General features: G+C 43.9%; 2 protein-coding genes across 2 annotated transcripts; both read left to right on the forward strand.

Moving 5' to 3' along the window:
• Positions 1 to 5193: 5193 nt before the first annotated feature.
• On the forward strand, positions 5194 to 9462 carry notum2 (notum pectinacetylesterase 2; the record flags this gene model as incomplete). The annotated part of the gene is made up of 11 exons (XM_079998696.1): positions 5194 to 5483; positions 5650 to 5702; positions 6171 to 6266; positions 6392 to 6452; positions 6593 to 6696; positions 6820 to 6922; positions 7299 to 7493; positions 7786 to 7886; positions 8156 to 8303; positions 8483 to 8530; positions 9156 to 9462. The coding sequence occupies 11 exons, from the start codon at positions 5194 to 5196 to the stop codon at positions 9460 to 9462; spliced, it is 1506 nt and encodes a 501-aa protein (XP_079854822.1).
• A 1887-nt stretch (positions 9463 to 11349) lies between these two features.
• On the forward strand, positions 11350 to 16880 carry rps15a (ribosomal protein S15a). The gene is made up of 5 exons (XM_079999304.1): positions 11350 to 11360; positions 12366 to 12503; positions 13328 to 13407; positions 15128 to 15213; positions 16743 to 16880. Exons 2-5 carry the CDS (start codon positions 12371 to 12373, stop codon positions 16834 to 16836), a joined length of 393 nt encoding a protein of 130 aa, XP_079855430.1. The 5' UTR covers positions 11350 to 11360; positions 12366 to 12370; the 3' UTR covers positions 16837 to 16880.
• The last annotated feature ends 1740 nt before the right edge of the window (positions 16881 to 18620 follow it).

Below are 18620 nucleotides of genomic sequence, written 5' to 3' on the forward strand. Positions count from 1 at the left end.
AATTGCCAAGGTCAGTCTATAGGTCATGTTCATTATTAAAGATTTTAGATACAATTTTAAAACAGTTAGATTCTAGAGACAAATGTTCGAAAGACAAATACATCAAATGCCGCTCCATTTTCATGTCCTAAGTACCAGTGCACAAACAGCAGGTGTTGGCGATGATGTGTTTAGAATATACACTCTCCTATAGCGGGCATGGCGATATGCAGGATTACAAAAGACAAGCAAGGTCAGGAAAATCCACAGTTTCTCTATTGTTACTTATTTAAAATAATGTAACAGTTCATGCACAATAATTTCCTTTATTCGTTGAGGCACAGGCACACAGCGATCAGCCACAACATTAAAAACACTGACAGGTGAAGTGAATAACATTGTTCCTCTTGTTCAAATTGCACCTGTCAAGGGGTGGGATGTATTAGGCAGCAAAGCGAACAGTCAGTTCTTTAAGTTGATGTGTTGGAAGCAGGAAAAATGGACGTAAGCGTAAGGATCTGAGCGACTTTGACAAGGGCCAAATTGTGACGGCCAGACGAATGAGTCAGAACATCTCCAAAACGGAGCCCCACCTGGCGGGCCCCACCTCACATCTTCGAGGACTTAAAGGATCTGCTGCTGACGTCTTGGTGCCAGATGCCACAGGACACCTTCAGAGGTCTTGTGGAGTCCATGCCTCGACGGGTCAGAGCTGTTTTGGCGGCACGAGGGGGAGTTACACAATATTAGTGGTTATTAGTGGTGGTTTTAATGTTGTGGCTGATCGGTGTATATTAACAATAGCAGAATATGGGCGTTAAATCTTCAACCTTTTCATCAAAGACATGAGCGTCTTCATTTTCAATACCACTTTAAATGGAACCAGTTGCCGATATATTTAAGTACATACAATGGAAAATATACAATAAACAACACTTTTTCTTTTGTCAAAATTACATTTATATAATTTTTAAAAGCAGCTTGGTGGATTTACAGACCCAGACAGTTTTTAATTTATTTATTTATTTGTTTATTTATCTATCGATTTATTTATTTATTTATTTATTTATTTATTATAAACATTACTCACGCAACTATAACCACCTTTCACTCTACCCAAATTGCTCCTTACTGTGGTGTGTATCTGTGCTTATTGGTTGTGTATTTCAAAGGCTGTGTCGGCGCCCTGCACTGGGTGTGCTGTCAATCAGGGACTTATGTGAGGGACCCACCGTGGAGTGCGGGTGCATTGTGTGACTCCTCGATTCATATACAGTACATCACTGCAGTGACAGGCTGGGTGGAAGATCCAGCGTGACTCCAAGGCCACGTTGCTGCACCACTGTGTCATAAGCCCCAGAGACATTCGATGCTATTCACTGAGGTATGTCCCACCGCATAGACGCCCCCCGCTCGATCCAAGACAGCAGTGGGAAAAAGCTAAGATTTTAGGTCATTGTGAACGAAGGGTCCAGGGGTTTTTTGATAACAACAGTTGCTCCGTTTTCTTTCTGCCGGCCATCACGGCGTGCACATGTTTGTTGTGTGATCTTCTAAATCCCGCAGCTATTCAATCATTCTTCATTCACCGTAATCCACCACCTTGCTGGCACCCAGGATCGTGGCGGTGTTCATGCTTGCAGCTGAACATACTTTACAAGGATGACAGTGCGACCGGCATGTCAATTAAGTGGCTAGAGGTGAGTTGTGGGGGATGAGTAGTCCATCAGAATCCCATGCAGCCTCTCGTGTGGCACCGCAGCCACTTGTCAGCTACCCGTTTCTACTCCAGTTACATCAACCTCTCTGCTCCCCCCGACTCCAACACTTTGCATCCTGCCATCGCCCACACTCCAGCACCCCCCCCCCGCCTTCATCTATCACGCTGATGGCTTGGCAGTTTGCAGAAGGTTACCATGCGAGGCCTCTTAACACCTGGTTTTAGGGCTGGAGTGGCCATCTCTAACTGCTGCACCCTTAGTGGCTTTTTCCCCTCATCCCGCTTAGTCCTCCTCTGTCAGCTCGGCTGATTGAATAGAGGTAGTGTCACTTCTCCCGGGTTCCATATCTCTCCTCCTGAGGTTTTCACAGGGGCCGCTACCCTCCATTCGGAGTGATGTTTCAGCATATTGTCAATTTCTTTTGCGGTATCGATTACAACTTCCTCCCCCTTTCCCTTATTCAATACGAGCCTCTCAGAAGGGATCAAACTCGCTGATACCTTCAAGGACTTCCATGAAATTCCAATTGTCGGATCAGCCATTTGTTTCATTGAAAAAATAACTTCAATAGGTTTGCTAAAAAATCCAAATGATGGTCAATGTCCCAGATCTCAATTGAACCCCCGCCCATATGGATATCATCAGGTGGATGTTTATGGCTCATGTGGTTGGATTTGGGTTGTTTTTTTTTTTTACCAGCCGCTTGCCACCTCCCTGCGTAGCGGTGCCGTTGGAAGAATCCTGTATATGACTGCGCTCTGCGGCGCGTTGTTCTTTGAAGCTATCAGCCGGCAAATATTCCCACTCACGGCCTGAGCTCTCAACTCCCGCGACTGGTGATGACACACATGCTCAGCAGACAAAATGCCCGGACCACCCGGGCTTTAGGTGTCTGTGCGCTGACCTTGGTGGTTGGCTGTGAAAAATAACAACATAGGGGGGGGCGAGAAAGTATGCCTCACATGCCGTCCGTTGGGTCATGCCTTTGGCCCCGACGGGGTTAAGTTGAACAGGTCTCATCAGACCCCTACACATTCTGCAGCTGGTTACCGCAAAATGCTTTCAAAAAGCAAAATAAAGTCCAAGATGATGAGAAGTATGTCCATTGTCACACTTGGACACAATGTCCACGCATGAGTGTGCGCGTAGATGTTTGAATGGGCAACATAGGGCCTTCGAAAGCTCTGAGAGCAGAGCTGTGGTAGGCGGGGAACACAAGTGTTTAATTCATTGATAGGCCGCCGATTCTGAAAGAAAGCATATCATTCTGTTGAATCCAATATCAAAGAAAGACAAAATAGCAGCAATGCCATAGATCCATTCGGGACATTCTGGTGAAAAGATGATAGATTTACAGCAATTCCTCAGGTTTCTCAGCTTTTTGAAGTATCTGTTAAACACATTGATGCATTGATTTCTGGGAAGACAGATGGTGGTGTGCATGGATCAAGACAACTGAAGGAATGAAGAATTGTTCAGCTTGGGAGATCAAATTTGGTTTAGTAGTGTCATTTGGGTTCGTTTTTATTGCGCGTAGGCGCATACATTCTCAAACGCATACTTTTGAATAGAATACGTTTCTTTCTGGCCTAAGTTGAAAGTAACTGAAATAGCTTGCAATATTTGACAATGAGACAAACATCATTTTCTTTCATTCGCCAAACTGATACACACTGATCCTTGATAAATCTGTCTGTCCTGTTTATGACTTGAAATGTATATGTGGTTATTGCAGACAAATATGCTCTTGTCACTTTTAAAGAGATGGCCTCTTGGTTCTCTTTAGTGCCACTTTCTTGTCTTTGCCCTGGATTCACCATGCCATCCCTTCAGCCCGAGCACCGCCAAGGGTCTATGCGGCATTGTAGCCCCGGACGCCCACAACGTCATTAATGACTTTGATTGACACGTCAGGGTGGTGTGCATTTAATTGATAAGGATTTTAGAGCCCTGGTGCTCATGATCGCCAAAAGTGTATGGTGGTACGTCACCCTCAAGCTATCCCAAGGGGACAGAGAGAGAGAGATCTGCCTGAAATACCCAGTCTGTGTCTTTAGCAGATGCTAAATAGTGGCCCAGTGAGTTAAATGTTGATTTTTATTTTATTTTTTACTTTATAAAGACTGAAGTTCTATTTATTTTGCAAATAAATTTTTGTTTTCTGGTTTAGATAATAAAGGAGGAACACAATTGGAATTGTCAGAATGCGATAAAAACATTTAAATAAAATCATAACAGATCCATCCATCCATCCACACATTCATACATTGATGGGGCAAAAAGTATTCAGATTGAGGTATTGTTATTGCCATGTGGTGTTTTTTACACTATTTAGATTTTTCACATTGTGAGATGATACAGTTATAAAAGACAATATATGCCACTGTATACAAGTAATTACAGCTCCTTCAACTCTTTTATAGTGAAATGTTTTTCTTTCATGTTACCAAAGAATCCAAACATTTCCCATCTCTCAAACAAAAAGAAGAGGGAAGTTTACAGATATTAATCTCCTGGGGGTATAACTTAACACGCCCTATGGCATTTCTTATTGTAAACTGATTAAATGCGGAATGCGTTGTGTTTGTGAACTCATTTCATAACACTGGGTGCCAACAAGGGCATCTGCCACCTACACCTTGAGAGCGTCTGCTAAATTGTTGACCATTCGGGAACTTCACCGGGAACCATACGTTCCCCTCGTCGGAGAGCGTGAGGTTTGTGCTCCAATGAACCTGGGGTCACATACCTCCAAAGGGGCTATGCAGTTATGCCAACCATGCAGGTGCTTAAATCAAAACACTGGCAATCAGGGGTGAATAGTGGGAGGGCAGGCGTTGGGAGGAGAGAGGAAAAGCTGGGATGGGGGAGGGAAGGCTTGTTGTGAGGCCACGCTCTGACAGATGATATGTTGGCGGTGCGAGGACTTGAAATATGTTGAGATGAAGCGTGTGTTATCTTTTCTCCTCGCCACTGGCTGCGCAGCACCTCCCCTGCGACGTGTCGTCATCGACATATCTCCAGGACTGGCAGGAGCTCAAAGGGAGAACAGGGGCAATGTGATCATATGGTGACACTATAAAGCTCACCTCTGATTTGCAGGCTTTCATCATAACCTGGTCAACCTTTCATCAGCACCAACCGCTGGCATCTTCTTTTCAGACCCAGTCAGTGGATTCCGGACTTCCCTATCTCTCCTCAGCAGCACCGGTTATTTCCTTTACTGTGGGATCCATCAGCGAACCTCGAAAGCTGATATCTAAAGAGGTAGGTTGGATGCCAACTGTCTATGGCCATTTTCAAGGCATTTTTTTTCTATTTTCACGCTTGAATGTTAGAGCGTAATGTCAGATTATGACCAATGATCAAAGATGTAATGATGAACGATTTAAGAAATTACTGTTTTAATGACACTTAGGGAATGATAGTAACATTAAGAATCTGCATGCACTCAAGTACATCTTGTCCTTTATCTCATTTGATGCATATAGATATGAAGGTAGTGGGTCTGGTCACTTTCCTGCTTTTGCTGGGATGCACCTGCAGTCAAAACAACCGCAATGCCAAATCCGGCGGAAAGTCCTCCAAGAAGCCCGGGAACCAAGGAGCCAATGTCTCACAGCCTCCGCCTGAAGATGCCTCCAATGGAGGACCTGCGGGGGCAGTCGAGGCGGGCAGAGAGGGCAGTCCAGGAGGTCGGGCAGCCGGGCAACAGGCGGAAACCATGAGACTGCACTTTCTGAGGAACACCCAGGTCACATGTAATGATGGAACAGCAGCCGGGTGAGATGCGACGGAGCTCGGAGTATATTTGAATAACATGCATGGAGATTTCCACTCCTTACACCCATAGAGAGTACCAGAAATTACAGAATGCACAGTAAGATACGTCAGTACATGTTTTCTCACTCATCTACATATTAACCATCCAATCCTGTCTATTACCCAGGTATTACCTGAAGGAGTTCAGGGGAAGCCGTAGATGGCTGTTGTTCCTGGAAGGTGTGTATATACGCTTTTGTACAGCCACTTTCACTTTGATGGCCCTAACGATGGAAAATGTCTGGGGGATAGATTGTGCAGATTAAGGAGATTCACTCTTTATCTAAAAAGGGCAGAAAAACAAAAACAGAAGTCTAACCTGGTTCAAATTCCAAATACACACCTGGCAGTGTATTATTACACTCCTCTAAGTGGTAGCCCCCGGGAAGCGATATAACTTGTTGCACGAGCGACAAGGTAAGATTCAACTTTTCCCACAAACGTAACAGTCACTGTTAATCAACAATGGGGCGCAGCAGTGGCTTAGCGGTATCAGCGGAGTCTTTAAAATAACCGATGGTCTTTCTGGAGGTGCCTTCCTCTTAGATTCCCTCTCCATTTCTCACAGACGACAACAATAGGCTAACGAGGAGGGTCTCCCTTTCTCTGCCGGGTGTGAACGTCTAACATTAGTCTTTTTATTTTTAGGCGGTTGGTGCTGCTATAACAAAGAGACCTGCAGTTCCAGGTACATAAATATCCCTCGCCTCATGAGCTCATCGGAGTGGCCCCAAACAAAAAGGGGTAAGTCACTCGGCCTTGTTTTAGAAGGCATGCCATTCGTGTTTTCATTATGTCATCTGCCTTTATTCCGATTTTAGATTTGGCAGAAAAACATGAATAGTTTCTGTGGTTTGAATGATTTACAGGAAGTGGAATATTGTCTTCCAAAGCCGAGGAAAATCCCCACTGGCACAACACAAATATTGTGTAAGTATTTAGGTGACTTTTTTGCATTATAATTAGGATCATGGAAGGTGAAAAATATCTTATTCTATCATATGCAATGAAATATCTGTGCATGAACATGTCATTAACTTACGTATGTGAATGTCAATTTTTTTCTGCAGATTCATCCCATACTGCTCAAGTGATGTATGGAGTGGCACTGGACCCACCCCGACGCCTCCTCGCCCACGCCAGGGAAAAGAGAAAGAAAAGGAGAGGAATACAAGTCAGAATCCTCTTTTGATAGATAATGATTCATTCAGTTCAACTCTGAAACCAAATATGATCTTAGAAAAAAAACAAAAAACATTAAACAGTGACCCTGTTTTTTGTTTTTTTTCTTCACCAGCTGAATACACCTTCATGGGATCTCTGATCATTCGCGAGGTCATTAAAGACCTGGTCCCTAAAGGCCTCAAGCAAGCAAAGGTTGTCATGTTGGCCGGCGCAAGGTGAGTTATTTTCCTCCGTCGATGAAGTCAGCTTGTGCACTGGGGTCAGGACCCCTCCGCCGCCACCCTTTTGAAGCCCCGTTGCAGGCTGTATCTGAAGTGCCTGTCAATTCTGTGTTTCCAATCATTAGCAAACGACGCCATCATTTCTATTAAAAGGGCCCATTGCTGCATCGGTGAAACCTCCGCCCAGTTAAGCAACATGTTTTGCAAGATTAAAACACCCCCGAGAGACCATAACAATGGGATCCGCTGCTAAGTCTGATTGCAAAGCTCTTATCACCACCTCCGCTGTTAGATGGCGTGTCGTTTTGACACACGGAAGCCCAGTGTTACTGCCAAAGGCAGACTAGTCTGTTCCCTGGGTCCGCTGCAGCGCCGGGGGGACAGGCGTTTTGCTGAATGTGGAGAGGGTGGCCAGTCAGCTGGAGCAGCTCGGGGCGGAGGCCCAGGTCCGGGGCTTGGTGGACTCCGGTTGGTATCTGGAAAGTAAACAGCAGCAGCGGGGGGCCCGTGACTGCCCAGAGACTGTCTCCTGCTCACCTGAGGACGCAATAAAGAAGGGACTCAGGTAATCTCACATCAGCTGCATATTTACTTCCTTACTCCTCGGCTCGAGTCCTTTTCAGCTTGAGATAAACCTGGAACCTGGACGTGGATTCATTCTCCAAATGAGATTCTGTTCCATTTGCGATGATCACATGACAGTGCGTTTGTTGTGAAGATGTGCTAGTCAGCGCAAATTGATCGATCAAAAAAAAAGGGTCCGGTCAACGTCTAATGATTTGAATCCATGGCATTACAGGACATGACTAGTGTTTTTTGTTGTTGTTGTTGGTGATCAGTTCCTCTGTTTTTCTCAGGTTGTGGAACGGGGCTGTGCCCGACAGGTGTCGGCAACTCTACAAGAGAGGGGAGGAGTGGCAGTGCCTCTTTGGTCACAAGCTGTACTCCACCTTGACCTGTGAGTATCTGATGACGGAGGCTGCCACCGTTTTTAATTGGAACCCGTGTTGTTTCCGTCTCAAGCCGTTCACCATCAACAGGGGTATCCTCTGATTCACCAATGCCCTGGGAAGCGTGCTGACTCCCATTTGGAACGGGCGGCTATTTAAACTAATAAAACATCAAAGTGGGTAAACAGCAGGTGCTTGCAGTAAAAACTCAAAGGCTGCAACGTTGATCGGGCGGCGCTGCATGCCATCTTAATACATCTGTTTGTGCTCTTTGCAGCCCCACTGTTTGTTGTGCAGTGGCTGTTTGATGAGGAGCAGCTGAGAGTGGAGAACATCTACAGAGGAGGGCGGAGCCTGTCGGAGGAGCAGTGGACCTACATGCAGAATCTAGGGAAAGAAGTCAAAAACTCCCTGAGAGATGTCACGTACGTTTGCTCCAGCTTGGGTCGCCTTGAATAATATCTTGGCGCGTCGTTTAGAAATTGGTGGCGAAGTTGGGGAACCTGGGCTAAGGTGACGTTTAGGTCTCATCCACTGTGACGCTTTCAAACAACCACTGGAGAGTGATGGATGACGAGCGCTCTCCGTTCTGTCTTTCCCCCAGGGGTGTGTTCGCTCCCTCCTGCCTCTCCCACACTTCGATCACTAAAAGGTAAGAAGGGACATTTGATTCCAGTCGCCCCTCCACCCCCCGCCCTCCCTAAAAAGCCACTCTTGTAATCTACCACTCTATCCCCCTCATTCCTGATGGCCCCATCTCTACCTAGTGAGCTCATGCTGCTGTTTCTGTAAGCCCCATTCATCATGCCACACCATGCGTGCCACTGAGTGCCATTTCACACTTTCAGTATCCCCTCTGTACCACCCGCCCCTCTCTTTCTGTCACACTCTCCCTCAGGCACACACACCAAACAGATGGACATAACAGGTCAATGTCAGGGCGAGGGGTGGGAGTCTTATTTATGTTTAAAGGACAAGGTTATGTTTGGTGTGTTTTTATGGGAGATGCAGTCGTGTATCTCGGTCTACAGTGCGGTTGTTTTTCTTATTTTTTACCGCTTTGTAACATAACCTTTTTGTGACATTGGTTATGGTGGTGTCACCGACACCACCATAACCAGTGACACCGTGTCAGGGGATGGACACTGGCTGTCGCAGAGGAACAGATTGAGAGATACGCTGTCTACGTGAAACCTGTGAGCACTTATACTTGTTTTTATTGTGTTTGTGACTACACATCCTCCTACTGACTCTTTTCCCTGTCTTCTTTCCTCCAGTAACTGGATTAATTTCCAGGTTAAAGGCACAACTCTGCCACGAGCCCTGCAGTGCTGGGACAGGAGTCTCCAGGAGGCCAACCGCAACAATAAGACGCCTTCCAAAGGTTGCCCCTTCCACCTGGTAGACGCGTGCCAGTGGCCCCAGTGCAATCCCACCTGCCCGGCCTTGGTGGACCCCGCCTCCCGGCAGGAGCTCACCCTGCTCCAGACGCTGGTGGCCATGGGTGTGGATGTTCAGAGGCTGGGCCTGGATCACCGCAGAGACGCAGGCTCTTCGGCCAGCATGACCAGCAACGGTGGCTAGACCTGAGATGGGGGAAGAACACCAAAAGGCTTATTGGAGGAAAATAATAAATACATTTTGAAATTATAGTGGAAGGATACAGAAGTCTGGTTACTACGTTTTGTGCGCCCAGCAGTCCATTGTGCTCCATGTCTCTGTTACTTTGATGACCAGATCAGTTGTTGTGTTATTGGGTCTAACCAGTTTGTCTCCTAATCGCCTCTTCTGGACACTAGGGGAACGTGAGGTGGGCCTTTTATTCTTGTTGAATAGTGTTGGGTTCTTAGATGTTAGATGTCGAGATAACATGGCTTTATGCCTTGACATGAAAATGTAGCTTGAAATAAGTAGAAAAAACTATTTTGCCTTGACACATTGTCATGTTTTTGCCACTTTGACCGTTGATAAATGAAAATATAGTACAGCCATAGTGGCATTTAATGCACAATAATGATAAGTAATTAATTCAACATTAATGAATGAACATAGTATGATTGGCATGTAGTGGCCAGGCTATAGCCCCATTACATGCTCTTTAAACTTTCCATGACATAGTTTTGGGCAGGGGAAATATATAATATTTATAGGATATACAGTACATATATGCACATTTAAAAGTCATTATCGTTATCCAAACCAGATCAAAGCTGAGGTTTGGCACAAGGTACTGTGATTGTAGTTTCTTGCTTTGCATTGTTTCTTCAGTTTCTGTCAACAAAAATTTCATGAGAACTAATTTTAACATTAAACATTTAAACACATTTAAATAATGAATAAAATATTTTATTTGTCAATATATTTACATTCTATGACTGCTGTCATTGCCATAAAATTTAAAATGGTCTTGTTTTACATCACAATTAATTTGAAATTGTGCAAGAGTGAGATATTCAAAAAGATGACAACAAGTTGTGAGAGCATTATAAGAAAAAGTGTGTGACATAGTCATTGATCAGCCCCATTTAAGGATTTCATATTGCCCATAACGTTATCCTTTTAACATGACCTTGATTTAGACTTCTGGTTGGGCTTTTTAAACCGTTGCCGCTAATTTTAATCATGCAACTGATTAAATTTTCCTGCAAACCCTGTCTACAGAAATAAACAGTGTTCAGTGTTGCTGCTAGTCCAACGACCAATCATTTAATTAAATAATAACAGCAATAATTATAGTAACAATAACAATAATAATACAACAAAAAATATATATTTATTATTATTGCTGTTATTATTATTATTATTATTATTATTATGATAATAATAACAGTATTAATAAAAATAATGATAACAATCAAAAAACAGCACAACCCTGATTGCCTGCATTACTTTATTGAAATGGTGTTCATCATGTATTTGTTGTTGAGATTGAGTAGGCCTTTGTGGTACATACTGTAATAATAATAATAATGATAATGATAATAATAATAATAATAATAATAATAATAATAATAATAATAACAACAACAACAACAACAACAACAACAACAACAACAATAATCATTATAATAACAATAACAATAATAATAATAATAGTAATAATAATAATAATAATAATAATAATAATAGTAATAATAATAATAATAATAATAATAGCTTTATTTATATAGCACCTTTAAAAACACAGCTTTGACAGATGAAATAGAAGCAGGGTGTTCAGATCATGAATTTAAATGTAAAATCCAGTCAGACCATCAAAGTTTTAAAATAATACATCAATAAATAAATAACAATCTATTTAATTAACTTAACTAACTAACTAACTAACTTAACTATTTAATTCTTATTTGTAATCAACTTGGTCAGGTGAGTAACGATTGATCGGCCGTGTCGCTCGCCTCGTATTGTCAAAGCTTTGGATTTTTTCCCATATTGCATTGCGATTTTTTTCCACTTCCTCTTTCCGCCATATTGCAGAACCGGTAAGGAGTCCTATACAATTGTCGTCTCTAATCCTTACCGTATCTGAAGCATCCTGGTGTAAAATGGGGTGAATATGTCAAAATGTTAAAGTCCGACCATAGAGCAACAGCGCGGGGCGGTTATTGCCGCGGTCACTCAAGCCACTCTTAGAGTAGTTTGGGGGTAAAACACGGCGCGTCCGGACCCCCCTCCGCCTGGGCCTCGGGAGCCGTGCGTTGAGCGCGCTTCGCCGCCCGAGACGTTCGCTTGAGGCCAGAGCATTTTCACGTCAAACGCCGACGGACGGAAGCTTTCCCCGGGTCCAACAACCGATTTGGCCGTCGCAGGCGTCCAGCGCGGAGCCACTCGGGTGTCACGCGGCTACCGTACGTGGTATGAATGGAGTCCATCGCGGAGCGGGAGTTGGGCAGGTTAGCGCTAAAGCTAACATGCGCTAGCCAGGATGCTTCCCCCCCCCCCCCCCCGGTCGTGGCCGTGCTGGGGTGGGCTCCACAGCGTTGAGTTGGGCTCCGGCTTAAAATGTTAAACCCCCCCCTCAGTGCTGGTTTGTGATGGACGAATCCATTGATTCGCAGTGATAGAGCGGTGGAGATGCTGGATGAGGCTTGTATCCATCCGTTTAGTCTGTGCGGTAGATTGTCATACACCAGGAATTTGTCTTGTTTAATGGCTGCATGGTTGCACAGACAACTTGCACTAAAAATCGAACAGTCCTTGAGTAAAGTGAAATATATCATCTACACAATGTCTTCCATGCACAGGCTTAGCAAAACGTAAATGCTGTGGGTGTATGGTTGCCAATGTTGGCTGTAGATCTGATGTGATCGGGGCATGAATAAAGATGGTGGAAGTAGAGTAGTTTAAATTGAATGCACTCGTTATGGCAGATGCCTCCCTCCTGCCCTTTCCCCTCTTGTTTCCCACTTTTTGTACTTGTCTTAATATGTAATATGAAACTTCACACAACTAACAAGCGTTTGTTTTTTTTCCTTCATGCCCATCAGGCATCATGGTGCGCATGAACGTTCTTGCAGATGCGCTCAAAAGCATCAACAATGCAGAGAAGCGTGGGAAACGGCAGGTCCTGATCAGGCCGTGCTCCAAGGTCATAGTGCGCTTCCTGACCGTCATGATGAAGCACGGTAAGAAATTGTGCACGACAGTGTTCATAACCCGTCCTGGGGATGCGATGGATGCTTGCTTGTAGTGTAGAGATGGAATGTTATACAGTTTTAATGTATGCCGTGGTATCAAGCCACCATGGTTCTGAACCATAAACGGTTCCCTGTAATACAGTGGCCACGGTGTCAATATATGTTGCAAATTGAAGGTGTAAATTTGAGTTAACCCTCACCTTATATTGCCACTGCACGGTAGCAGGCAGCCAATTGTTTTAGTAATCCATCCAATCAGTAATTTTCCCATTTTGTCTGCATCTCCGCAAGAGTACTCTTGCAAGCGCTGCATTTGCAAATCAGCGGCAGAACTGCTTTACACCAATATTTCACGACGCTGTGCTTTATGTGACTTGTGGGCGAATGGGAACAAATTTAAACAAAGGTGGTGGAGCACCGACAAGCGCAAACGAGATGTTGGGGGGGCCCCGCCCAGCGCCTTCTCGGTTTGCACGGTGTCAGAGACTTTACCATGTGTTTTTCTTTTTTAATATTAACTATTTATTAATTGGATAAACAGAAAATAAAGAGGGAAAATAGATATTGTGAAATACCGTTTTGGTATTGTGGAACGTCATATTGTTATCCCTAGTGGAGTGTTTGTGCTCTCAAATCACTGACAGGCAAAGTCAATTCAATGGAGGTGATCTCACTGAATAATTAAGCTTGACAGGTTTGTTGAACCCATTTTGACTTTGATGGTTTTACTGACAGATGAATGACGGTGATCTATTGATGAAAAATTTCAACTCTTCGGTGTCTTAATAGATTATTTTTTTCTACTCTCCCAGGTTACATTGGTGAGTTTGAGATCATCGACGACCACAGAGCCGGGAAAATTGTCGTCAATCTCACAGGACGGCTGAACAAGGTAAAATCACATGAAAATAAATAAAACACTTGACTATTGGGAAAGGCATGCCAACTATTTGATGCTGGCTTTTGTATGGCTCCTTTGCGTATGTGCTTTTTAGGTTGAGACTGCCTTCTGACCTACAATGTTGGAGTTCTTGGGATGGTCTCAATGTAATCAAAAATGGCTGATAATGGAAAGCAGTATTTTGCACCTGAAGGGGGTCGGTTCGCAAGTGATCAGCAAATAATCTGTAGCCCTACGCCTCTTCTTTCTGGTGCAACAAAATTATCTCTAACATTCTCTTTAAAGATTGAAATACTTTATTTCTGTCGGTCAGGTGAAATGGTTGATTTGAGCTCAAGTCTGTCTGTTTGGTGGACTCAAGTGGTGAATGGTAATGCAGGCGGTCGTGTTCACACTGGGCTCCAGCCATTGTGCAAAATTCTGGTAGCTGGGGAGGCGTCTGTGCGGAGGGGTTCGCCCGCATAGAACCTATTGTAATGTGGCAAATGCAGTCTTCGCGTTCCAGAAGTAAAGGATTTATTATTTACAGGTGAAGTATTTACACAAAAACAGTGAGTTTTAACTGAAGTCCCAGGGCCCTTTATATCAGGCACTTTTTATTTATATTTTTTTAAGCGTGAGTGGGTGGGGAGCTAGCGGATTGTCTGGCAAGATATATTCATGAGGAATTCCTCATGAACCTTGATGCGCCTGAGATGCGTTCACTGCGGCTCCGCTGTGCTGCTCCGTTTGCCCAGAGCGGCAACATGCTTAAAACCAGAGCTGGAGTGGAGGCCGTGGCATGGGCCTTGTCTTTGTTCTTTTTTGTGTTTTTGCGCCTGCGCCTCACAACATCTCTGTACGGGACTGTAGAGTCGGGGAGTGAGATCCGATCACCAGTGGTTACTCGACTGCTCTGAGCGGCGAGGGGGAGAGCCTCCGCTCCCTGTCTCCCTCCCCGCTCCAGTTTCAGAACACGGTGAACTGCACTTATTGTTCAGTGCTTGGATCTTTCCTGGCAGATTAAAAAAAAAAAAAAAACATTTAAAGAATGACTGTCATCAATGTCCATCGGGATCGATGGGGTCGATAGACGATTAAAAATGATAAATCTTCCCGAGCCTAGTGCACACCAGTTACAAAGGCCAGAGCTGTATAACACTTTGATGGGAAAAGGAGTCCACCTGTCAACACTGAAGTGAAATTTCTGCTGATGTCGTCAAAGTGCTCCGTGAGGCTGCTCAGGGAGTATGATCTGTCATACTCAACCCATCCCATTTGCTTAAGGTGTAATCTTTCCTGGGATGACAACTTGGAGAAAATGCGATTAACGTACGGTGGGATCATTCAGTGTCTGTGATTTAGTCACAGTAGCTACTCAGTTTGGCCTTTTGTGACATGTTTATCACTTAACTCCCTGTAATTGAGTTTGAGTTGATTTTCAAGATTTGGTTCCTCTTTTCGTGCCTCCCGCCCAAACACTTTTCAGAAATCTGCTGTTTTGAGATGTTCTCACTCACTCAGCTGTGTTCATTTTTATCCAAGCAACTTGTTTTGTATGTGTTCAGTTAAATCTCTTATCTTGGTCATTTAATTTAGTCGTTTTCAATGGAAAATCCGTTTACAAGCGGCATAGAAAAGGATCATTTTTGTGTGTATATAATGGGTGCATGGTTTTGTATTAATAGTCATTATTTTGCAACCCCATAAAAACGATTTCCTTGCCTTTCAGTGCGGTGTGATCAGCCCTCGTTTTGACCTCCAGCTGAAGGACCTGGAGAAGTGGCAGACCAACCTGCTGCCGTCAAGACAGTTCGGGTGAGTCTTCTCTGGCAATGCTGCAGATTGATGGTGTCATTATAGCAGTTACATTTACATAATCGGCTGAATGCAATTTTTTGAGCTGACATGTTCCTATTTGACATTCCACTTTGGGTTTTCATCCAAAATTTGAAGTGAATTTTAAGCCCATTTTTGAACTGTTGCAATGGATAAGATGTGAATTAGGTGTCTCCCTTATGTGTATTATTACACTGTTTTATATACTATTAATTAAATTGTTAATTGCAGTTCCAAATCAGCTAACATTGCTACTGTCTACAGTATATGCAAGGAGTCATTTTTGCCAAGCGCTCCAATGTTATTTAATGGCTATAAATATTTATATTTCATAAATCCAACTTTTGGTCGTGCTGTTACCTTTCCAGCTGTCAATGGAGTAACTGCTCGCGGCTTTAATAAAAACATGTTAGATATTCTTACTGGAAAATAAAAAACGCTTGACTCTTAGAAAATTGTATTTTTTTCCCCCGTCTTGACGAATAGATTTTTATGCGGCTATACATTATTTTATTTATTTTTCATGATTCTAAGATTTCAGTGGCGCACCTAAATTACAAATACAATTGAAAGTAGCCTGGTCTTGGACCAAGGAATAGACTTCACCTGTAATTACTAAGCCTACAATATAAACAAAACATGAAATTGTTCTGAAGTGTTGAGTCACACGACCACATGTGATGTGAACCATCACAGTTGAGCTTGATTCCTGTAGAGGACCCAACGTGAGTGAACACACAACGTGAGCAATGTTCAACCAGGACGTGTTCAGAGCGACATCCCACTCTGATGTGCTGTCGAGATTAAACCGCTATCTTGTGAGCAATTTAGCAGCTGTTAATTTTGGCAACATTTTCCGTCTGATTTGCTTCACTTTGCAGACCCCAGTAGTTTGACATGAATGATAACGTTGGTTTGTGTGATGCGACGGTGCCTTCCTGCCCCGTCAGTCTGACACCCGAGTGCACGGTCAGCCCTGCTGGCGACATGTTATTAACGTTGGCTAAACGCTTTACAGACCTTTACTCCAAAGGTTTGACAGTAGCCTGCGTCTACCGGTGCCCATGTGTCGCAGGCTGCGCTGTAAATGGGTTATGGAATTTGTGATTACATCGTTTTCAAACGCTTGGTGTTAAGTCGGGCTGGTGTCTATATGAGGGTTGTGCTAGTAACACTTGTTTACTTCAAACAAATTATTTGGCCGGACATGATTGTGCTGTCGTGCCAAAGGGAAGTGTTTGAAGTGGATAAATGGTTTAACCTGATGGTTTGTAGTCAAGCAGAGATCTCATAAAGCCTGACCAACACATTGCTGATTAAGTTTCTTAAAGAACCCCAATAGATACACTCATGGTTGGCTCAAACCACAACCGGTCCGTCCAGGTTTTTAATTTTGTGTATGCGCGCACAGGCTTTTGTGGATGGAGGGTATTTTGTGCAAAATGTATTTATGAAACAAAATGTGGAGTATTAAACTGAGTTGTTCCGTATCTTGTCTTTATGTGCAGATACATTGTGCTGACCACCTCAGCTGGCATCATGGACCATGAAGAGGCCAGAAGGAAACACACAGGAGGAAAAATCCTTGGATTCTTTTTCTAAAATGTCAAGAACTGTGCAAATAAAATCAAAAAAACAAAACAAGGGCAATGATTCTGGCCTGTCATTTCTTTACATGGCACATTTAAAAACTGCCTTTACATTTAAAACACACATTTCATCGAGGGCAATAAATTATATTTCATTATGATAAGTTGAAAGCCTTTCAAGTCCCATTTCCAGTGCTTGAAAACAAAATGGTGAATTGAAGGACTTATCCAAATAGGGGGAAGGGCTTTTTACTTGAAGTATGGTCACAGCAAAGTCAAATGTACAAGGTAGCCGATGTGCTGCACGCAAGATGGGAACGATGAAAACTCGTGACCTCCTGCCCAGGTTCATCGCTGAATAGATGGTATCCACACGTGGAGGTTGCTGGGGACGGTCGTTTCACACTTGGTTACCAACCTGTCCTTCAAAGCGGCAGCTTACAGCGCTGACTAAACTGGCGGGTGGGAGACGAAAAAGTCGAGACTTGCGCTCGGCTCCGTGTTGAGTGTCTCCTTGGCCTGTGTTGCTTTGGCAGCCTCGCATAACGTCCTTGAATGGGAGACGGGAAAGTGTGTTTCGAGAGTGAACCGGGGAACGCTTGTGAAATGAGTAACACTGCTGATGTCACTCACACCCTGGGGAGGATTTACAAAGCTCAAATATGGACATCCTCCACTTTCCAGTTTCTGCAGACTTGTCTCCGCTTCATGGTCATTGGTCACAAACTTGTGAAGAAGCTGTTTTTCTGTGCGCGGCTCGGACAGGCTTTGTCCTCTCCTACACGGGGCCCTCTATGTACTCTTGTCTCGTCCCCAACCTCTTTTGGAGTCCCTCCGCAGGGAGCCCACATCGGGCCGGGAAGAGGAAAGTCGGTTCCCTCTAATGCGCCGTGCTCTATGTAGGCTAAGTGCACGGAGGTCCCGTGCCGCCCCGGTGGATTCGCAGCACTAAAGCGCCGCCTTGTAAAGGAAAACCAACTCTTGTGCCGCGCCCGTGTTTGGAAACCCTGGGAGACCTGCTAGAATACCAGCCTCAAAAGAGCAAAGGCCGTCTGGATGGAAAGGAGGTTTAAGCTCTCTGCAGCGAGCCCTTTCAGCGCTCACCGTCCAGGGTCATTCCTCTAAGAGTCTATTGGCAAAACATTGCTCGGGTGCTCGGTTTCTGTCTCCTTGTCAACAATAGAGATCTCGGAAGTGTATATAGTGCAATGCAATCTAAATGTTGGTGTTGAGAAGGATGAACAATTCATTTTCTTGCTCACACTGGCATAAATTAACACAAAAGAGCCATATGTTTAGATTTTTTCTTAATGATAATAAAATCCTTTATTTCTATAGCACCTTTCATGCAACTCAAACATGACATACAACATGCATTTAAGCGCTTGGCAATAATAGAAGGCAATGAAATGCTACTGCTACTAATAATTATTACAATAATTAATAAAATAAAGAAAAAAGCTCAAGCTCTTGGTAGCTTTTGTTCAGCGCCTGCCCTGGCCTTGTTACATGGCTGCATTCCTCACAATGACCACTGGAGGGCAGTAGGGATCTGTCATTCGCACCAGTTAATAGTTGCGCAACGTGCAGCCTTCATACTGCATTCAAACCAGACTGGTCGGCTCACTGCAAGACTAATTATGATTTATCCAAAGATAACATAATTAATATTGGAATAGCACTAAGAGTATAAAACGCAAATTCAGTTTAAAGGGAAGATTTCCTTTGACTCAGCTCCACATTGTCTTGTGCCGCCATAAATCAATTATAAAGTTACTGTGAAATGTGAAAGGCAGG

This window comes from Zeus faber (assembly GCF_960531495.2).
Source record: "Zeus faber genome assembly, chromosome: 4".
NCBI lineage: Eukaryota > Metazoa > Chordata > Actinopteri > Zeiformes > Zeidae > Zeus > Zeus faber.